The sequence below is a fragment of the Theobroma cacao genome, chromosome 6, assembly GCF_053813885.1.
Source record: "Theobroma cacao isolate CCN51 chromosome 6, ASM5381388v1, whole genome shotgun sequence".
Lineage (NCBI taxonomy): Eukaryota > Viridiplantae > Streptophyta > Magnoliopsida > Malvales > Malvaceae > Theobroma > Theobroma cacao.
This window is the reverse complement of record NC_142644.1, coordinates 2767807-2787506: the sequence shown is the minus strand read 5'-3', so window position 1 is coordinate 2787506 and position 19700 is coordinate 2767807. Positions and strand designations below refer to the sequence as shown.

General features: G+C 37.1%; 3 protein-coding genes and 1 pseudogene across 7 annotated transcripts; all 4 read right to left on the bottom strand.

Moving 5' to 3' along the window:
- Window positions 1-1447: 1447 nt before the first annotated feature.
- LOC18595304 (seed dormancy control protein) lies at window positions 1448-4191 on the bottom strand. Its single transcript, XM_007023191.3, has 4 exons — window positions 4062-4191; window positions 3519-3652; window positions 2374-2893; window positions 1448-2072 (listed from the first exon to the last, which is right to left on the bottom strand). Exons 1-4 carry the CDS (start codon window positions 4088-4090, stop codon window positions 1694-1696), a joined length of 1062 nt encoding a protein of 353 aa, XP_007023253.1. The 5' UTR covers window positions 4091-4191; the 3' UTR covers window positions 1448-1693.
- A 525-nt stretch (window positions 4192-4716) lies between these two features.
- Window positions 4717-9576, bottom strand: LOC18595303 (alpha-galactosidase 2-like). Of its 4 annotated transcripts, none has more exons than XM_088807170.1 (17): window positions 8643-9576; window positions 8461-8551; window positions 8167-8375; window positions 7919-7977; window positions 7776-7832; window positions 7647-7681; window positions 7108-7211; window positions 6917-6992; window positions 6767-6825; window positions 6561-6626; window positions 6378-6461; window positions 6121-6185; window positions 5843-5925; window positions 5648-5738; window positions 5382-5431; window positions 5157-5297; window positions 4717-5061 (listed from the first exon to the last, which is right to left on the bottom strand). In XM_088807170.1, exons 3-17 carry the CDS (start codon window positions 8343-8345, stop codon window positions 4975-4977), a joined length of 1236 nt encoding a protein of 411 aa, XP_088663296.1. In that variant the 5' UTR covers window positions 8346-8375; window positions 8461-8551; window positions 8643-9576; the 3' UTR covers window positions 4717-4974. The 4 variants fall into 4 exon arrangements, with proteins under 4 accessions (XP_088663296.1, XP_088663295.1, XP_088663297.1 ...); XM_088807169.1 differs by having other exon boundaries at window positions 8167-8372; XM_088807171.1 differs by lacking the exon at window positions 6561-6626 and having other exon boundaries at window positions 8167-8372; window positions 8461-9576.
- A 143-nt stretch (window positions 9577-9719) lies between these two features.
- On the bottom strand, window positions 9720-14214 carry LOC18595302 (protein KINASE OF THE OUTER CHLOROPLAST MEMBRANE 1-like). Its single transcript, XM_007023185.3, has 6 exons — window positions 14162-14214; window positions 14031-14091; window positions 12809-13179; window positions 12530-12621; window positions 11968-12441; window positions 9720-10909 (listed from the first exon to the last, which is right to left on the bottom strand). The coding sequence occupies exons 3-6, from the start codon at window positions 13172-13174 to the stop codon at window positions 9982-9984; spliced, it is 1860 nt and encodes a 619-aa protein (XP_007023247.3). The 5' UTR covers window positions 13175-13179; window positions 14031-14091; window positions 14162-14214; the 3' UTR covers window positions 9720-9981.
- Window positions 14215-15370: 1156 nt separating this feature from the next.
- On the bottom strand, window positions 15371-19100 carry LOC18595300 (putative disease resistance protein At4g10780 pseudogene; annotated as a pseudogene). The gene is made up of 2 exons (XR_016026915.1): window positions 16042-19100; window positions 15371-15667 (listed from the first exon to the last, which is right to left on the bottom strand). The product of XR_016026915.1 is annotated as a putative disease resistance protein At4g10780 pseudogene (transcript).
- Between the last annotated feature and the right edge of the window lie 600 nt (window positions 19101-19700).

The following is a 19700-nucleotide window of genomic DNA, read 5'->3' as shown; positions in this document are numbered from 1 at the left end:
GTTGAAACAGATTGGTTGTCACTTTCTAGTAAGGAGGCATCCTCATTCCAGTTGAGAAAAATCAGAATCATGAGACTCACGCTCAAGCTGAAAAAGTTGAAAAACCTCCAAAGTAATGGGTGGGCCTCTTACTATCTAGATATCTAAATCTAGATCAGTACAACTTGATTTAGCTCATCCCACTTCCAGTAACTTCATGGACCAAAACCAACATTAGGTTTTTATTCCCTCTTGGAGAAGTAGGGCACCACTAAGTTGAGAAAACAGGTATGTCAATGCTCTGCAAAGGTTATTGGTCATTTGGCCTAGTTTCAAAATTTTGGACTTAAACATTGTAAAAACTATTGCAGGTTTGTGGATTAAGATGGATCTTATCTATCATTATGTCCCCTGATATGTTGAGATTTGTTGCTTTAGCAAACCTTTCCATTTTTCCCATATATATATATATATAGAAGCACCGTGTATCTATTAAGATTTTCTTTAGGACTTTTCATGTTTCTCTTAGTGGTTCCCATGATTTTCTCGTGGCTCTTTTGGGTTGTTAAAACAAAATCATTTTGTGAAGTTTCACATTGACAAAAAGGGAGGTCTTTTCAATCTTTAAAGGTCAAAAGTTGAGGGATGTTTTGGGGCCATGGTTTAACCTTTTGAACTGGATTGCTGATTCTGACAGCTTATTGTTTCCACAAGCTATAGAAGATAAATGTGTAAATAAAGGAACAAATTCGTTTACCATCTTTGTGTAGAAATGTTAGGAGTGATCAGGTTGCTCTGGATTATGATTCTTTGTGAAAAGTCCCGAGATTTGATTCCCTATTCTTGCGAATTTTACCTATAGACACATGACAGCTGCCTTGTGAGATAAGCTATAGTGGCAGAAGACATCAATACATGGAAAATTATGACAACTGCAGTGTCAGATAAATTGTAGTGGCAGAAGACGTCAAAGCATGAAAAATATGAAGTTCTTGTTGGGCACTTTGCAATGTTTATCTAGAGCGTGGTATGATCAACTGTGGAAGCTAAACCTTAAACTAGAGGCAATAGATTATAATCAACCAATGAAAGATTGAACATAATGTTCACAATTACTTTAGAGACAAAATTTGGGCACAATTTTCCAGTGAACTTTCCTTTTATTTCGCATAGCAAGATCATCAAGAGGATCCGAGAGGATTAATTAGGAATTCTATGAGTTGCTGTTCTGCTAAACCTTCCAAATATCTTATTCAGCCAAATTTGACCAAAAGTTTTCCCATTTGAATAAATTCTGAAGAGGATAGGGAACATGAAAATAGTTTGATTTCATCTGAGGTAATTTACATTTGGTTCAGTCATCATTAGCTGATGACAAATTCCCCAACACCAAGTTTGTGCTGGAAGTTGATTTAACGCTCAGACTATATGCATAAAAGTTCTTCTGGATGACTAGAAACCTGGTATGTGTAAATGTGTAATTAAATTCCTCACATGTTCTAAGGAAAGACAATGTTGTCCAACCAAGACAAGAAAAAAAGAAGAAGATTTTTATACAATTGTAGCAAACGGAACCTATAATGCCATATTGCTTTAGATACAACAAAGAGTGTGATGTTAAACATAGTCAGTTTCCAAAGGCATTCATTGCTCACGGCCACTTCTCTCTTGTTCTAAGCCCAGGTAGTCTTCCCCCAGAAGCCGTTTCTGTCTTCTAATGGATATTTGGCTGCTTTGAAGTCTCACCTACATCCTGAGACTTGACAGACAGAGTAATTGGCCCCGTTCGCAACCCCTGTTGCTTTTCGAACTGGTAGATAGCATCTTGAATTCCTTGGCCACTCCTCTCTTGTTCTGAGCTCAGGATAGTCTTCTCCCAAAAACTGATTCTGTCTTCTAAGCGAATCTTTAGCTGCTTTGAAGTCTCAACTACATCCGGAGGCTTGACAGACAGAGTAACTGGCCCCTTTCGCAACCTCTGGTGCTCTGCAAACTGGTGGATAGCATCTTGAATTCCTGATAAGGTCACCAGGAACTTTGCTGCATCAGTTTGGTTCAGCACCTTCTTCACCACCAGCTCTAATGCTTTGAACCTGTTGTGCAAGTTTTCAAATAGCAGTCAATTACACATACATTTCTAGAATTATAACACACACATTTTCATTTAAGCTCCCTGGATGCATAACTTGTGAGATAATAGGAGCATCTGAACTAGAAAAGCCTACAAGGTCAAGAACAAACAAGCAAAGGAACCACCAAAAACAAAACTAGATGACATACCCTTGTAGTTATTTCTCTATTCATGGCACATTTAACTATCAAAATTTGAAATTTTTAGGTGTGATTAATAGGTTACATTTTTTAGATTCGTAATTAAATAGAAAGGGAATGAACCTGAGCTTTTGAGCCTTGGTGACAACCCGAGCAATCTTCTTGAACTCAACTCGAATATCAGGCAAGGCAGAACCACCTGACTTACTGCTTTTCACTGGGGCAAAGGGAAGGTGGAGAACACATGTAGCTTGAATCTCAGCCATTTCCTCATCAATTACTGCCTCCTCAATACGTATCTCATGGACAATCTGAGATAGGACATGTTCCATATCAATTGAGTCTGATAAGAAAGATGAAAGAGCCAGGCCATGCAGGAGTTCCAGAATGGCAGATGGTCTCCAATCACCAAGCCAGGAAATGATGGCCAGCTCTTGGGGAGCTACACATTGTGGCATGAGGAGTTGTGACACATCCTCGAGATAACTTGGGGCCATGGCATGGTTGTAATGCGCATGAAACCTGTTCAGTTGTTCCTCAATTAGCACCTCAAGTTCCCTTCGTGCTTTGAGCTGTTTCTCTAGCTTAGCTGCTCTGCTCTTCTGCTCTTGCCTCCACAGACCATGCTTTGCCCAGGAGAGCTCTTCATGAAATAACCACATCAACTATCAGAGCTTGCATACAAAGTTTACCAAAAATGTCTATGGCTAATCTTTGGTATAAATTACTAATACAATAACTTCGACCGTTATGAACCTGCTCAGTTTCTTTGCGGGGAGTTCCCTCTGCTTATGACTCCAAATAATAAAAGAATGCATCAACAGAACAATCTGGTCTTACATATTTGGAATAATAGGGTATCGAAATCAATTTCCAACAAGCAATATCAACATCACTTGTGAAACATAGATAGCTATCTGGGTCTTCTACAAAATGGAGACAGTTTCATGGCAAGTAAATTCATTTTTTTCTTCTCATTTTCCTGACCTCAAAACAATAATAAAGACCCTTTCCAGCAGATAGTTACCTCAATTATCCAATTTCTTAAGAATTTGCAGACTGAAAATACAAAGGGTGAAACATAGCTTTTACTTCAACTCTACAAATAGTATCCTCAGTTTATATTCCACAGAATTAAGATATCTCATATTGACAAGGAAAAGACAGAAACTGAAGGAAAATCTTGAGTACTGCAGATCCTTTCACTTGAAAGTTATATCTTCCAAGGAACAAACCGAGAGAAACTGAGAAAATTCATCCTCTTTTACCTCTTTTACTTGTTTCACGCTTCGTGCGCTGAAACCGATCACTTATCTCATCAATCTCGTTACCAACTTCTTTTTCCTTGAGTTTCGTTCCTGTTTCTTTTTGTTCTCCACCATCATTCTCCTCGTAGTAATTCCTGCAAAAACAAGAAAAATTGTTCAACTTTCCTTTTTGGTTATCTTGAAAATGGGTGTAAAAAGGAGTAGAAACCAACCAAATAGCTGTATTTAACATTTCCTTCTCAAAAAACAAATCAATCCAAGTTCAAATGCATCGAATATAGTTCCATCCAGTTCTTGCCATGCAAGCAGGAGATGGTTCCATGCACATGGTTTTTCCTTCTAAAAGAACAGAAAAGAAAACTTGGGTTTCTTCAGTTTCTTGGCAATCGGGATAGTTTCAGTCTTGGTTTGAAGCCCCCCCCTACATTTTGCTTTCCTTTTTTCATCATGCCATTGCTTTCAAGTTTTGCATGGTGAATATGATATAATGCTAAAAGAAAGAAGACAAAAGAAGAATGTGATATACATGTAGAAGAAGCTTACAACGGAGATTTTGAAGCTGTTCCCTGCATTTCTCTTCTTCTTTCACAACTTTTCGATGTTTGTTTTAACTTTCTTGGACTCCCGCTTGAACCATGTGGCGAGGAAACTCAGAGATTTCGTTAAAGAAAATAAAGAAGAAAAAGGTCACTTGCTCACCATGTTGGTTCTTGATATAGTGGTGTAAAATCCCTTGAATTATTTAATAAAATTTAAGTAAATTTTTATTGTTCTATTAATATCGATCAAAGACTCTTATTATATTTACGTAAATGCTGACGTAAAAAGTGAAAATCATATTATATCAAAATTACGTTATTTTTAATTAAGATATGTCAATATATCATGATATATTAAAAAACTTAATTTTTAAAATTATATCATAATTTTATTTATTATTAAAATTCTATATTTTAAAATTATAATTTTACACAATATTATAGAAACTTATAATGAAAATGAATTAAATTTGATGCAACAATTTAAAAATCGACATTTAATTTGGAACAAAGAAAGTAATTTTTATATGTTTTGTCAATAATAGAATGATTTTCTTGTTCGTAAAATTTATATATATATATATATATATATATATTTCTATTTAACATTTTTTTAATACAAGGGAAAGAAGAAAAATGAATTGAAAATAATAAGAGAATGGAGAGTATCTGGTGGATGTTCTATAGCAACTAGACATAAACTGGTAGCATTCTCAGCGAACTATCCCTTTGCATATAAGTTATTGAGGTTTCACTTCTTTATCTGACATTGCTTTAATATTTTCAAATATTGCAAAATTTTATTCAATTTCTTGAAGCTAACTTCTTTGTTCAAATGCATTCTCAGCTAGCTGCTGCATGCCTGCAATCAGACCCTTTCCATCTGGAAAACCACTTTCTTTCCATGGAAGAACTGTTCACTGTGGTGTGATTGTGTACATTCTGCAAGCATGTGCATCCACTTGAGCAGAGAGCTGATCTTGGACTGATAACTCCGTTGAATGCTGTTGCATTTTCAAGCATAAAACTTATTGAAATCTTTATATAGATCACATTGGATGAAACATTGACAATCATGTCATTAAAAGGAGGCTCATACCGCCCATAAATGTTGAACATCACAAACAGTTGATGGTTTAAGGCCTATATCAGACCAGTAAGCAGTGATGTTTGCAGAGGAAGATCCTCTGTTCCATAAGACTACAGCCACCCTGTTATCAGTCAAGGGGCCAGCCCATACCTACATTTATCATAGGTATTTAGATTGTAAATGTGAAGATAGGCTAAAAGGAGTAAGCATGAATGTACCATTGATCATATTTACCTCAAGATCCCCATCTTTTTTCACCTTTTTCCCCTGAACTCCAAGTTTATCTGCTCAATGGAAAAACTTCTGTTACAAAAACTTCAATCTGTGCCACTCACATAATTCACTATATACAAGACTGTAACCTCAATTTGTATGTTTGAGTTCTGATACATGGGAACTGCGCCAGTGGGTGTGAAAAGGATTTTTACTTCCCCACTCTGGAGTTTAGATTAAGCTAGTTCAGCTGCATGGACATTTCTAAGTAATTCATATGACTTTACCTTGATTGACTGCAATAACCTCCTTATTGCTTAGCAGTTCAAAGGTGACATTATCCATTGACCGAATATCACAGCCAATCAATAGAGGAGCCTGCATACGGAAAAGGATGAAAAAGGAATCGTCATAGTATCAGAAATCACATAGGAAGAAAAGTTTATCTGATTTGTGCATGAATAACTAAGTCCGGATCATACTTTAGCTAATGACCATATGCTAAAATGACTGCGATATTCTTCTGTTGTCATGCCACCATTTCCTACCTCAAGCATGTCTGGATCTGATGTACAACAATTGTTTTAGGGGCAAGTCAGAAAGTACAATTTCATATATTACGAGATGAAGTAGTTTGCACATAAAACCAATTCTGCTACTTTCATCCTCCTCCTCCTCCTCCCCCACCTTCCTCCAATGTATCCATATTCATTAAGTATAGAAAAATACTTTTGCTGTGAAAGAAATTCTGGTATCCTACCATTCCAACTGCCAGGTTGAGCATAAGATGCCCATTTGTCATTTTGATCTGCAATGGATGTCATTCTAGGCCACAAGATTACTGTTAGTTCCTCAAAATGGTAAGCATGGTTTGAGTATCTAACACAGGCATATTCTACAGACTACAGAATAGATGGCTGGAAATGGAGTAACGTGTGAGATTGAAATTTAACAGTGCATATAGTACTATCCTTAACATTGCAATCTAGTAAAGCACAAAGCAGTATTCCTCTTTACCTATCCCAGTTATCTTTAATATCTCCAGTTGTTCTCCAACTATTCCCAATGCTTGGTGCCCAAGTTGCTGGATCTTCATTTCCCCTACATATGTTAAATTTCTGTGAATATTTCCAGCAGCAGTTCTACATTTGTTGTTCAGAGGAAATGTTTGTCCCTTGTTTGTGAAGAAAGTTATTTTACCATTCACATAACGAGAAAAACATGGTCCTCCCTGAACTTAGTAAAGCTTTGCTCATCTTCGGATACCTGCTCCACAAAAGAATCCTAACAGCTTAGACAGAAAAAGAGAAATCACCACTCACTGGCACAACTAGAGAAGCTGCCACTTTCCAACCTATGCTACATACCAGAGCATTCTCGCAGAACTATGAAAGCGGTTAAATTACCTTTCCTTTGGGCTTATGCCAGTATTTGCACAATTGTCATATTTCAGGTAATCAACCCCCTAGACAAAATAAGCAACTTTCTTAGATGATATGAAAACAAATGGCAGTTAAAGGATGAATATACAGAAAAACAACATAAGGGAAGCATACCCATGAAGCAAACGTTTTTGCATCTTGTTCTTCGTATCCTAGGGACCCGGGCATGGTCTTGCTACAAGTTTGAGTCCTTAAAAAATCAACAATGTACCCAAAATTTTGGTCATCAAGAGAGATGAGGTTTCATTAAATACCATTTTGTTTGAAAGTCAATTATTTTGAGCCACAAAGAATCAATTCAATACCCTGCATCTGCATAAATTCCAAGCTTAAGCCCTTTGCTATGTACATAATCTGCCAGAGCCTTAATGCCTGAAGGAAATGTTGATGCTTTAGGAACCAAATTCCCCTGCCGGAAACAACATGGATTTTCACTTCATTATCAAGTAACACTTTTTGTTTACAGCACTCACTTTCTTTCTCTTGGAACCCATGAATATAAAGGTAAACATAAGGATGCCCACTGAGGTATTTATAGTGAACAAAGTAATTGAAATGCATCTTGTGTGGATGTTAGGGTGCATGTTCTCCAAACTTCAAGAGTATGCATATGACATTATGGAGATCCAGATGTGGAATACTTTTGCTGGTAACCTATGAAACCTTGTTAATTCTATAGATACCATGGAATAATGAGTGCAATGAGGAGAGAGCAGTACACAAACATAATGAATAATGAGTGCAATGTGGAGAGAGCAGTACACAAACATAATAAATTAGTGGCAATTCTCATCGTGATATCATAAGTTGTTCCAATATACAAGAAAAGAAGGGAAATTATTACCTGAGTATCTCTGTTGAGTTCACCCCAACAGTCATCTAATACAACAGAAATCGTATAACTACATGAGAATGATATAATAATGCAAAAGACAAATAGTAAGCTATGAAATTAATCAATAACTACTGTTACCTAAATTGATATAGGTGTATCCTAAAGCAGCAAGACCACTTGACACCATTGCATCCGCTGTGACATAAAGTACACATATTGATCAATTTCTTTTGCCATAATGATCAACAAATTCATGGGTTTTCTTTCTTTTGTAGAATTACCAGTTTCCTTGATCAATGTCTCGTTGATATTGCAATGAAAACGGTTCCAACTATTCCAACTGGTCATTAGACAAAGAAGCTTAAAGGCAAAGGTTGACTGATGAAAATACATAAGAGATTGGTCAAAAAAAAAACTAGGCCAACTATGTACTCAAGGCCTGTACTGTATTTTGATTCATTGCAATGGTTTTTTTCCAAACAAAATAGGTAGATGAAAAGAAAAAAGATCAGAAGGATTGTAGTCATACCCCATTTGTGGAGTTAGACCAAGGCCATTGTTTAAAAGTATCCTTCTGATACTAGAAGAATCTGTTAGCCTGGCATTCCCTAGTCGAGCCCCACTCACAGTAGCAGAGCTGATCAGCAACAGTAGAAGAATACAACAAAAAAAAGCTGAAAAACGACTTGATGGTAATGAATGTGCCATTGGAGCTTGTCCCTTCTTGTCTGTTTGCTGCTAAACATAGCAGAAGGCCAAATGAGTCCAAAGGGAGATTAATAGCAGATAATCATAGCACACCGTCAAGGGAGAAACAACTTACCCTGATTCCTGAATCTCACTTGATCTCCCTCAGCTCTGGGAAAGTGCAGATATTACAAAATATAATCCATCTCTATATATAGCCTCCCTGTCTGATACAGGACAATATTAGAGATGTTAATGAAGTAACTGATATGGAAAGCGAAGCTCCCAAGGGGAAGACATCTGTGACTAGGTTCTGACCTCTTTGAAAATCTACTTTCAACAATCATCAATGCCATGAATTTCTATGGGAGCTTTTATTGTAATACATGTCCATTAGGAATGGACTGCGGTTTCTAGTGGGGCAAGACAATAAGACCAACTCCAACGTGTCCTCTTCATCTATTTTATTCAACTATTTTGGACTCTAATCTGCAAATTACCGTTCAGTATTTTCCTTTATAACAGAGCAGTCAATCACAGCTTTAGAAACATGGCCGACCCAAACTATAAGTGAACCATAGAGTTGCAACAAAAGTCCATATTTCACGCTTGGAGTTTTCCACCCATCACTTTAGTTTTCTCTTTGTGGACGAATGAAAGGAATCTAACCTGATCATTCAAGTCTAGAAAAATATCCAACCAACAAGATGCCCTCTTTCTATCCTTTTATAATGCCACGAAAAGCAATAGAAATTGTAAGTTTGTCACTTTGTGTTTGTTGCTGACAGCTCCAATGGCTGACGAGTTACAATAATATGTCCTTTGCTGCATCAAGCCATATAAAATATGTTCATAACCTTTTTTGTTAATCTTTTTCTGAAACTTTTTCTTATGAAAAGCGTGATGGGTTTTCTTTCTTTGGTCAAAAAATTGACGACAACACTAATATCTGCAAGTTGCTACACTTCAAGCAAGTTATATACTTGAAGCAACAGCCAACAAGGACTTCAGCAGCAAAATGTAAACCCTGTACATATTCTCAACCCGTACACCTCAAACACTTCCCCCCACAAAGATCAGTCAACAAGCACTTAAGACAGGACGACAGGGAAGTGGTTTTCTTGTATTATGAAACAGATCCATTTTATGGATGAAACCCTGTATGAATATAGGTTAGATCTCTCATCAGGGCAATAATTGTTGCAGTGAACCTTCCCAGCATGTAGGTTCGATTTGCAATTTTAAATCCATAATCAGACAATTGTCTCTCACGTTGCTTCTGGTTCCACCTGGAATACTAAGCAACTGGTGTTCGATAGTTTTCAAAAAACTGAGCTATTCCTGGGACCAGCCGAAGCACAAATCCAGCAGATAAAGAATAAATGAACCAGAAAATGTCAAACCAGAATGGGCATGGACAATGCTCATATATAAAAAGGAACAAATGTTAACCCAATTCTGAACATACTCTGTACATATATTTACACCTTTGACTACAAGTTATTGACAGCTTTATTTATGCTTTGCTTCATCAACATTAGTTACTGACAGTAAGTGAGCTGAAACTATCACCTTTCAAAGGTCAGAGAAGTTGTTTCCTGATTAACCTTATCTCCTTAGCTGTAGGTTCCAGCAAACTCATCTAATAATAGTAGAATTACCTTGTGGAACCAGCAGTAGTAACTCCATCTCTGAAGATTCTCTGTCTCCAACCTGATTTACTGCCAGCATGGCCATCATGACCATTTCGCCGGCATTTCTTCACTCTTGCACTTACACTGCATCCAACAGACATAGTGAGCTTCATGGCTGTAAATAGGGCAAAGGCAATTGCTAGCGGCCTGACAGCCCAATGAAAATCCTCAACGTGTTGATATTTCTCCACCACACCAGGACAAGTATCAAAAGACACTGATTCTACTTCAGCAGGATCTGCTAAAAATCTGTTGGGTTCATTTCCAAGAACAAATCTACCTGGAAACTCTACAACAAGACACCCATTTGGAAGAACTTCTGAAATTCTCCCAGTGGCCCATGCTCCTCCCCTCTTCCGTGGCCATTCAAACCGAGGAGTAAACACATTTGCCTTAAGCCTCACAAATTGCCCCAAATAATAAGCTTTAGCCATTTGAAGCTGGGAAGACTTCCCTATCCAAAGGGTCTCTAATCCTATAAATCCAACTGCCACAGTTCCATCACGCTGTACTAAATGTAGTATTCCCACAGGGGAGTGGCTGTTGTTTTCCTCTTTCAAGCACACCCAGTCCCCCACTGCTAAACCATTTGTGACTCTCTCAAGTGTAGACTCCTGTACTCTCAGAGGGTTGTGCATTCCAGGAACTTTCACTAGAACAAAGCCATTCTTATCAGCATCATTATCTAAACCAACAACAGTTCCTTCACGAATATCCATGGTTTGAGGTTTGCGAACATTTGGAGGGCTTCTTGAGCGAACCACGTCACCAACTTGAAGACGATCCTTGGAGAGATACCATGTGGTGTAACCAGAGACAACAGATTTTTCTTTGATTGGTCGGCTTCCAAGGCCAATCCATCCTCCATCACTGTTAACAGCAGTTTGTGAGCTGCAAGTTCAGTTCCAAATTATCAGAGTGCAACCCAGAGGAAAAGGAGTAAAAAGGAAAGAGACTAAAAAATTATTAGATCCTGTTTCTTATTTGACTTAGATTTGTCCTTAAATCAAAGCATAGACACTGCAGTGGAATGCTCCAAGCTCTTAAGCATTTTCAGAGCAGATTTTACCAAAATATCTTATTTCCAATTGCTATAATAATATTTTCATGAACTCTAGTAAACAACACAATAGCAAGATGAATACTTTGGTACTAATGTATATACAATGAACACATGGAAACCATTTAACAGCTATAATCATATAACCACTTTTAACAGTGATTAGAACTGTATTCAATTGACTATCACAAAAATTTATGCTGATCACAATTACAACAAGAAATATATGCAGTTCAGCTCAACCTAGTATGTCACATATAACATTAGCTGAGAAGTTCAGGCCAAATTCATGCATTACACTAGCAGCTACATCTTCAAAACAAACAGAGCATATCAATCCCTTTCAAATTGGGACACTCACAAACTCAGTACTGGCAAAGGCAAAAATATGGCAATACCTACAAAATTTTTCTCCTTAAAATGCAGAAAACTTGACACAATGTTGGAGCTACTATTTCTTGCATTCATGAATCAAAAACCTCAAATGTCGAAGCAGGCAGTGAGACAGGGAAATTGAAGATCAGAGATGTAAGTGAGATTGGGATGTGGAGAGATATTTTGCTAATCATTTGCCATAGCTATGATAGTTCACGGGACTATAGTTCTAAATGCTAAAACTAGCAAGAACTTCATAAGGAACATATAATTATTCAACATCAACCCCTTACAGGGATTGTAACCTGTATCTAATGAAATGAAAGAATAGTGGTGTTTTCTCTTCTATATCTATAATTCTATAAAGATCACATCGCCTAGTGCCCAAAGTTGAGGAAGAGAGTAAACATATTCGTTAAACATCTCATTATCATGAAAATATAACCAAGTACCGGCTATAAAATTGTTTCTTCAATAAAATACCAAGTGTTGAAAGAAAGGAAAAAGCAAATACCTTTCAAATGCGAGTAAAATATCTGAAACTAATGGTCTATTTCTGAGATCATACTCAAAGCAACCACTGATAACATTCTCAATTGCTGGAGGCAAGCCACTTGGGATGTGTGGTTTTTCTTTCTTAATCACAACCGAATGATATATTTCTTCAATTGATTTCCCAAACCATGGCTGAACACCAGTCAACATCTCCACCATGCTACACCCAAATCCCCAAATGTCAGTCTCCAAGGACAAAGGACCTCTTACCTCAGGTTCCCACTGTTCTGGAGACATGTAATTAGGGGTTCCAAGCCTAAGAACCATATCAGAGTCAGACAATGGAATCCCAAGAAGTAGATATGGGATCCCAAAATCCCCCAGAAATAGTTGATTCTGTTCGTTTAGAAGAAAGTTGGAAGGCTTCAGGTTGAGCACCAACAACCCCATTGAGTGCAACCCAAGAAGACCTCTTGCTAATTGGATCCCATACCTGTAAATATTAGCCACTCTAAGGATTTCACAGGTCAACTAAAAGCACAATGTGCTTCACAAAGAAGAAATATATAACAACATATCACCTTAAAACATCAGGCAAGGAAAGCTTGCCTCCTTTTGACCGAGCCATTTGATCACCCACAGATCCTTCGTAAAATTTCATTGCAATGCAGATCTGCAAAATTATTTCAAAACCAAACTCATTTTATGAGCTGTGTGAAAGACTGGACCCAACCATGTTATTTAGTTACAAACCTTTAGGAAAATTTAAGTCTAGCATCACTTTTGTGATTTGAATCATGAGGGCACCAAAGTATACTAGTATGAAAAGGACATTGAAAAATTAATGCTGAAAGAGTCACCTTTCCATTTACAATAGAGACACCATGCAACCAGCAAACACCTTGGAGCTCTCGGCACTTCAAGAATAACTCCTCAAACTTATCAACAAACTTTTGCATATGCTCCTCCTTCAATGGATGCAACATCTTAACCGTAACTTCATGGTACTCGTCAAATTCATCAGCTGACTGATGATGAGTAGCCAGCCAAACATCACCAAAAGGGCCTCGCCCTATCCTATGCTTAAGTTTCAACGAGGCAGGATTAATCCAGTGTTTGGTCTGAGTAGGTGTAGCCACAACAGTCCTAAGGTGGTCAGGATCTCCTTCAAAAAGCTCATACTCAAAGGAAGGAACCTGCTTAGATGCTTTAATCTGTTCAGCCATTCCTCCTATATAGGAAAAAAAATAAAAACAGATATTTTAATATTAAGCAGAATGTATCAAATACATAATGAAAACACTAATACATAAGGCTTTTTCCTCCCTGGCCCATCTAGAATACAATTAAATGAAGAATGAATGCTTTACCAAATGGTTAAGAACATATGTACCCAAAAAAAAAAAAGGTTAACAACTTAATTCCATTACCAAGCATTTTAGGAGCTTGGACCTATTTTACCAAATTTGATGCCACAAACCAAGTTGATAATAAAAAAATTTGAAGATTCACTAGCAATAAAAACCAAAGAAACCGCCCCTCTTCTTCATAACCATTTCTTAAAAATTATGATTCCTCAAACTAGAAGTTAGTACCAGCAAAGTAAAAGGCAGCTGATTAATCAGCAAAAAATGAAACCATTTTGATAGCAAAGTAAACAAACAATATTTTCTTTTTCTTCAACCATTTTTATCTTTTTTTAACTCTCAGAAGAATACCAATTCTATAAATCAAGCATATCAAATTAAAAATAAAATCTCAAATTCGAGTTTTTAATCTTACATCATAACAAAACCGACTACTGCCTACAAAATCAAGAGAAAAATTAACAATAAAAACACTCTCATATATACAATCGAGCATATACCGATTCCAGTTTAGATGAATGATGCACACGATCAAAAACACTTACAGAACACAAAAAAGAATTCATTTTGAGAACAACCCATTTCAAAAATTTAAATTCTTTGTCTGATTTTCATGTCCTGGCAATGAAAAGTTTAAAAGTGGGAAGCAAAGACTAAAGTCACTTTCCTTTTTCCTACAGTTTCTCTGGAAACAAACATAGAGAGCAACACTTACCAGTGAAAGACAAAGGGGTGTTCGGGCACGCTAGCGAACTCGAACTTCCAAAAACCTGAAACTAAACAAGCTGAAAAGTTAAAATTTTAGAAAGAATTTGACTAGGTTGAGTTTTAGTTGAAGAGAAAGACTCGAGGAGAGATGAGGTCGAGGAGAGTTTGGTCACTCGTCACACCTGGAAATATCGAGTATTTAGTGCTGCTGGGATCCTCTGCTTGACCCGTCATCAGGATCTTTTGGAGGATGAACCTACTTGCGCCACGCTTGTTACATAGTGACTTCAGAAACAGACACGTGGAGGTAACAGTAACATTCATATGCCAGATTTTCCCTTTTTTTTTTTAATTATGTTCTTCTTGGACTCAAATCTCTGGGCTTGTCACATGGATCAAGCTGGCTCAGCCAGCTTTGCTCAAGCAAGGAATAATTGGTTACTTTGATAATTGACCAAGGTTTTGTACTGATTCAAAACTCTACAATGACAGGTTGTTTGCTTTCCCTATCTTTTTGTCTTAGACTTCAAAGAGTAAAAGAGGGAAGGGAAAGAGAGAGAAGGCGGCAAGGAACAGAGAGGTGGATGGGAAGTAGAAGAATCAGTCATTTACATGGAGAAGTAACTTTTTCCAGGAAAATAATCCAGGCCAACTTCCAAGGCTAATATCTTTGTCATTACCATAGAGATAGAGAACAACTAGAAATGCATTTACATTAAACCAGTGCTGATCAGTGATGAACTCCAATGCCATCGAGATGGTTTGATAAGGAACAAGCAAGAGACCAAATTCCAGACTGAGTACCATAGAAGTAGGGAACAGCCATGTGACAATTTCAAAGGTGAATGGTTGACAGACAAAGCCGCATGCACCACAAAACAAACATTAGACAACTGTAGCTTCAACTGTTGGAAATAGAAATTATTAATGCAGGCTATTGATCTTCAGATGGAACTCAAGAAGAAGAATAAAAGGCAATTTGTTATCCCAAATATAGGAACTTTCATGTCATCATCTAGGAACTCAGACATTCACAAGTTCCATACAAGATAAAACATTATCACCATTTGTTATCCCCAAATTTCAAATGCAAGCCTCATCATTTGTCCACTTCTGACCTTCAACATACCAGCAATATCTCCATATACAGTTTTTAAAGGAAAAACAAAGGGTCCTGTTAAATTTTTAAGCAACATAAAGTTTAGATGACAAACCTGACGACAAGAACTAAAATGCAGCAAGCAGTGATGTACAAGAAAACAGGTCTAATCTTGTTTCACTTTAGTTGAGAACTATCAAATAATAGATATAAATAGAACTTTCACCAAACAAATCAAGCATGGGATATGATGAAAACAAGACAACCACACAAAGCAGAACATACAAATTACAATCTCAGAGGTCCAAGACAAACTAAACTTGACAAGAGAAACGGAAAAAGCAACAATACTTTGTGATTTATTACATTTGAATTCTTCATTGTTTTTTGTAACTCTAGAAGTATATTAGACCATTGAGTAAGAGTGTCTTGAGACACTAAATCCTCCCATTCTAGCTCTTTCCAGCATCCTCCTTTCTTCCAATATTGATTTCCAAATACATGTAGCTATGGTCAAATTGATTGACTTGTCCATGCACCAGTTTCTGCCCAAAGAATAAGAAGACATGCATCAGTGCAGAAAATTTATTAGTACTTCTACAGGTGCTCCCAAATATGTTGTGTTTGCTGTACATGTAATGAAGATTATGAAGAATTAAAGATTATCGGGTCACTTTAAGAATTAAAGAGCATTCTAGCATTCTCCTATGTCATTTATGCAAACTAGATCAAGCAAAAGTCATTAATCCTAGTTTCTAAACATTTTTTTTTTCAAGAAGTTTGAGACTATGCTTGATTGTCCCAGGACTACTCCTAGAGTAAAAATGCAAGTATTATTTGGTCAATAGAAATTTTGAAGATTTCAGTATTCATCTTTACTGTGAATAGTGTTAGAAATAACCTTTGAAATATCACACACCTTTAAGGCTTTATAATAAGGCCAGCATCTTCCCAATCTGCATCATGCCATCATCCGAGGCTTCATCCCTCTAGTCATCACATACAAAATAGGGTAAAAAGGCAACTCGGGTGGCTTCATCCTTCCATTGAACCTCTTTCCACCATTCTTCATTTCCTAAAATGCTGATTTTATTCCCTTTTGCACTTTCAAAGTTGAGTGGAAGCTTTTTCAGTTTTGGGCAGTTGACTATTGTGATGTGTCTCAAACATGGGAAGGGTAAGGCATCCCAATATATGCTCTTCAATTTTGATAAATCTTGCAAAACAATCACTTCTAGCTTAGCAAATGGGCTTAGATTCGGAATTTCAACCACATTTGCATCTTCACTTATTATTTCTTCCATTCTCGAGCAAGACAGTACAGTAAGCCATGTCAGATTTGGAGCAAGAATAAGCCATGTCACGTTCCTCAAGTTGTGGCAGCTGAATAGGTAAACCTTGCTCCGTGTGTGAAAGCAAGGGATAAGAGGATTACTATTAAAGAGAAAGAGCGAGGAGGTTTCTATCATTCTTCCTTCCCCTAATTCTTTATCTATCTTCCCTATTGCCATCTCTTCCATGCTATCACAACCTGCAACATGTAGGGACTCTAAACGCTCCATATTTGCTAAAAATAAAACATTCAACACCTTTGTCTCCTGCAACCGTGTGAGGTGTAGTTCTTCTGTGCATCCTCGTAAGTTGTGGAAGCTCAGAAGGTAATCTAGAGCAAAAACACTTTTTAGTTCTATACACAACACATTCAAATGTTGCAAGCATTTCAATTCCTCTATTAGTCTTTTGTTACCTCCATACAGGACATTGTCTTCATCTGCATCATCATAACTGTTTGTCGTAGACATTTTGAATATTTGCAACTTTGAAAATTTACATATCAATTGTCACGGGATTTTTTGGAGAAAATTTGCCTGCATCAAGTTCAAACATTTCAATTTTGACAACCTATTCAGCTTAATTGGCAACTCTCTTATTCCTGTATATGATAGATCAAGGCACTCTAGTGAAACCAATTCTGAAATTTCCTCTGACAACTCACAGAGTTCCCAGTTTGTAGACAAGGTTAGAACTCTCAGATTGTGCATAAATTGGAAGAAACCATCACTAATCACCCTCAACTTATTAGTGTTGAGAAATAAAGTTTGAAGATTAGGACATATAGGTGTTCCTCTTATATCTTCAATTCCACTATATGCCAATGACATTCTTACACCTTTCCAATTTTCAACATCAAGTGCCTTAATTGATCTTACCCCTGCTTGTACCAAAAATTTCTTCTCAACTGCTTCACACACTCGAGCTATCCACAAAGCCATATCACTGATTACATCATGCATCATTACAGATTCTGCATATGTACCTTTTTCTAATAAACAAGCATTAAGAAGGGAATTGATAATGTTGTGCCCTTGCATTCGAGCTCTACTTATGTTGTCAAATTCACCCAAAAATCCCTCGCAAAACCAATAATCTATTAGCCCATCAGTGTTAATCTCAAAATCTTCAGGATGCAAACTACAGTATAATAGACAAGATCTCATCGTGTCATTAGGCAAACTATCGTAACTAAATTTTAAAAGAGAATACATCTGTTGATCCATTCTTGCTAATTTATGCGGAAACTCTTCCAAGACCTCAATTGCATACTTCCAATCTTGGGGCATCTTCTTGCAAGCCATGGCTCGACCAATTGTGATCAGTGCAAGAGGTAGTCCTCCACACGTTGCAGCTACTTGTTTAGCTAACCCTCGAATATCTGGATGGCTGTCAAGGGTTTCTTCTCCAACCTTCTCTTCAAACAATTTCCAAGCTTCATATGTGCTTAAACACTCTACTTTGATTTTCTCACGAGCTCCCATTTCTCCACATACCTCTAAGTAACGAGTTGTAAAAATTAATTTAAAACTATTATCCTTATTTGGTACAGGTATTCCAACTTTGATCAAATCCACCCGCTCCCACACATCATCCAAGAGCAGAACGAACTTTTTCTTGCTCAAAATTCTGAAAATATCTGTAACTTTCTCATCACAACTTTTATTTTTCCACAACTCATTTGAAAGGCCAACCTTTTCGTCAATTTTTTCTTGAACCTTTTGGATAGTATGATCTTTAGACACCACCACCCAAAGTACAACATCATAACCGATCAGGTTATTGCTTAACTTCTTGTTAATTTGGGTCAAGAGTGTTGTTTTACCAACTCCCCCCAAGCCATACAACCCAACAATGCCCGCATCTTTTTCTTCAAGTAAGCGCCACACTTTAACCAAGGTTGGTTCCAAACCCACCGTGGGCTCAGTAGGTTTTAGATCTACTTGGGCTGCAAGTTTATTCTCAGCTACAATTTTAAAATCTCCTTGCTTCTGTAGATCAACTATTTCTGCAAGTTTTATAGTCACTTGTTTACCAAAGTTGTAGCTAGACTTACAATTCTTGAAAAAGCAGCCACCAGAACATAATTTCTGAATTTCTTGAGGACCATTTTCGATCAATTCCTCAGCTTCTGCTCCCACAGTCTGCACGCTTGAAAGCCAGAGTTGAACTTCGTTGAGCCGCTCCATATGTTGTTGTTCAGCAAGATCTACCCTCCGGTTCACGTCATCCCTTCGCGCATTCAGTTTCGCCAATTCCTTCTTCAGAGCTTTAAGATTATCTTCAAGCTTACATGTGTAACTTGCTTGTCCAACAATGCAATCCCAGCAACGATAGACTGAATCCTCTGTTGAGAATGAGATTGAGCACAAATTTCCCATGATTTGGTGATCAAATATTTAATTGATGAACAAATTAAGAAGAATGAAAATGAATTGTGGGTTTGAGGAGACTTCTTGTTTTGATAAACTTTGAGTGGTCGACAGGAAGATGAAAACGCATTTGCGCCAATGTATTTTCATAGACTTCGTCGGCCATTAGAATTAGGATTGACTTACACCGGTGACTGGTTGGTACTAAAATAATCTAATGGAAGCAATATCAAGCGGAAGAAAACGACAACCTTCTAAGAAGAATAGTAATACTAATATTTTCTTTTTAAATCGATGCCCCCTTTTTAATTTAAAACAAAAAAGAAATCGATGCTCTTATGTCTGCTTAGAACAAAATAACCAATTTCCAAATTGAAGGAATTCTTATATGGATAGTAAGAAAATAAAATTATATATTTTATTAATTAAATGTCTTATTATTATTCTCGGAAAAGTAATAATTCGCAGTTTTCTTTGTACCACCAAGAATAGTCTCTTTTTGTTAAAAAGAGTCAAAAAGATAACTGTGAAATGTCAGTGCCAAGGTTAATGCAATTACTATTACCGTAAAACTACACTACAGCTAGAGAACAATTTACATTGAACTAGTCCTGGTCTGTGATTGACTCCAATGACATCGAGATTGTCTGTTACAGAACATCAAGAAACATAATTTCAGACCAACAATGCAGTATGGAAGCCATCACCTTTTTACGCATGCTCACTCTGTCCTATCTACTTGTTGAATCTTCCTCCTAAACATTGCAGGGTGAATCTCGGGAGATTACTCGGGCCTTCTGATCCCTTTCTCGAAGCACCCCTCAACCTGGTGCATGAGAACCAACCTCTCAACAAGTGAGCTAACTTGACCTAT